General features: G+C 64.1%; 1 protein-coding gene across 1 annotated transcript; it reads left to right on the forward strand.

Moving 5' to 3' along the window:
• Positions 1–3: 3 nt before the first annotated feature.
• Positions 4–1,415, forward strand: LOC120505098 (transducin-like enhancer protein 1; the record flags this gene model as incomplete). The annotated part of the gene is made up of 4 exons (XM_039715322.1): positions 4–225; positions 425–672; positions 908–1,055; positions 1,136–1,415. Coding segments are annotated over 4 exons (898 nt in total), but the record flags the coding sequence as incomplete, so codon positions are not given.
• Between the last annotated feature and the right edge of the window lie 20 nt (positions 1,416–1,435).

A 1,435-nucleotide genomic window follows, 5' to 3' on the forward strand; every position in this document is an offset into this window, starting at 1 on the left:
GACGGGCAGATGCAGCCGGTGCCGTTCCCCCCCGACGCCCTCGTGGGCTCCGGCATCCCCCGGCACGCGCGGCAGCTGCACACCCTGAGCCACGGCGAGGTGGTCTGTGCTGTCACCATCAGCAACTCCACCAGACACGTCTACACCGGGGGCAAGGGCTGTGTCAAGGTCTGGGACGTGGGGCAGCCGGGCACCAAGACGGCCGTGGCTCAGCTGGACTGCCTGGTGAGGACGAGGAGGATGAGGAGGAGGAGCAGAAATGCCTTTGGGCTGGGGCTGGGAAGGGGAATGTGCCCCTGCTCCAGCGGAGGGGACAGAGGGGCCTTTCCCATCTGCAGTGGGAGAAGGAGAAGTGTCCCCTGCAAGGCCCTGTGTGCTCATCATGTCCTCCTTGCCTTGCCCTGTTGCCTGTCACCCCGTTCAGAACCGTGACAACTACATCCGCTCCTGCAAGCTGCTCCCCGACGGCCGCAGCCTGATCGTGGGGGGGGAGGCCAGCACCCTGTCCATCTGGGACCTGGCAGCCCCCACGCCCCGCATCAAGGCTGAGCTCACCTCCTCTGCCCCCGCCTGCTACGCCCTGGCCATCAGCCCTGACGCCAAAGTCTGCTTCTCCTGCTGCAGCGACGGCAACATCGTGGTGTGGGACCTGCAGAACCAGACACTGGTCAGGTGAGTTTGGGGCAGGGGGGAGCATGGGCAGGACTGCTGGGGACTCCTCGGGACAGGGACTGCTCAGTCCCCTGCAGCATGTCCCTGACCCCTCCTTTTGTCTAACCCTGGCCACGGGACAGTGCCTGTCCTTGCAGCTCCTCACTGCTGGTGCTGCCCTGCCCACACTCCGTGCTGCAGGTGCTGGCTGCCCTGACAGCTGTGCCCTCTTCCTCTCCATCCCCCTCTTTCCCAGGCAGTTTCAAGGCCACACGGATGGTGCCAGCTGCATTGACATCTCTAACTATGGCACCAAGCTGTGGACAGGGGGGCTGGACAACACCGTGCGCTGCTGGGACCTGCGGGAGGGCCGGCAGCTGCAGCAGCACGACTTCAGCTCCCAGGTAGGGCTGGAGCTCCCTGGCAGCAGCCTGGGGCCAGTGGGACCTGCTGGGCCACTGTGTGAGCCTGTGTGTCCCCTCAGATCTTCTCCCTGGGCTACTGCCCCATGGGAGAGTGGCTGGCCGTGGGCATGGAGAGCAGCAACGTGGAGATCCTGCACGTCACCAAACCCGACAAGTACCAGCTGCACCTCCACGAGAGCTGTGTCCTCTCTCTCAAATTCGCCTCACAGACCTCTGGAGTCAGAGGACGTGGAAGGGGAAGGCACTACAAGGGAGCAGAAGAGAGGCCTGAACAAGCCCTGTGTGATGCCCAAGGGCAGGAGGTGATCTCTGTTTGCCACACTCAAGCCGAGGTGGAAGGTACCCAAGCCAAGGTGGAA

The sequence above is a fragment of the Passer montanus genome, unplaced genomic scaffold (genome assembly GCF_014805655.1).
Source record: "Passer montanus isolate IOZ18808 unplaced genomic scaffold, ASM1480565v1 scaffold3220, whole genome shotgun sequence".
NCBI lineage: Eukaryota > Metazoa > Chordata > Aves > Passeriformes > Passeridae > Passer > Passer montanus.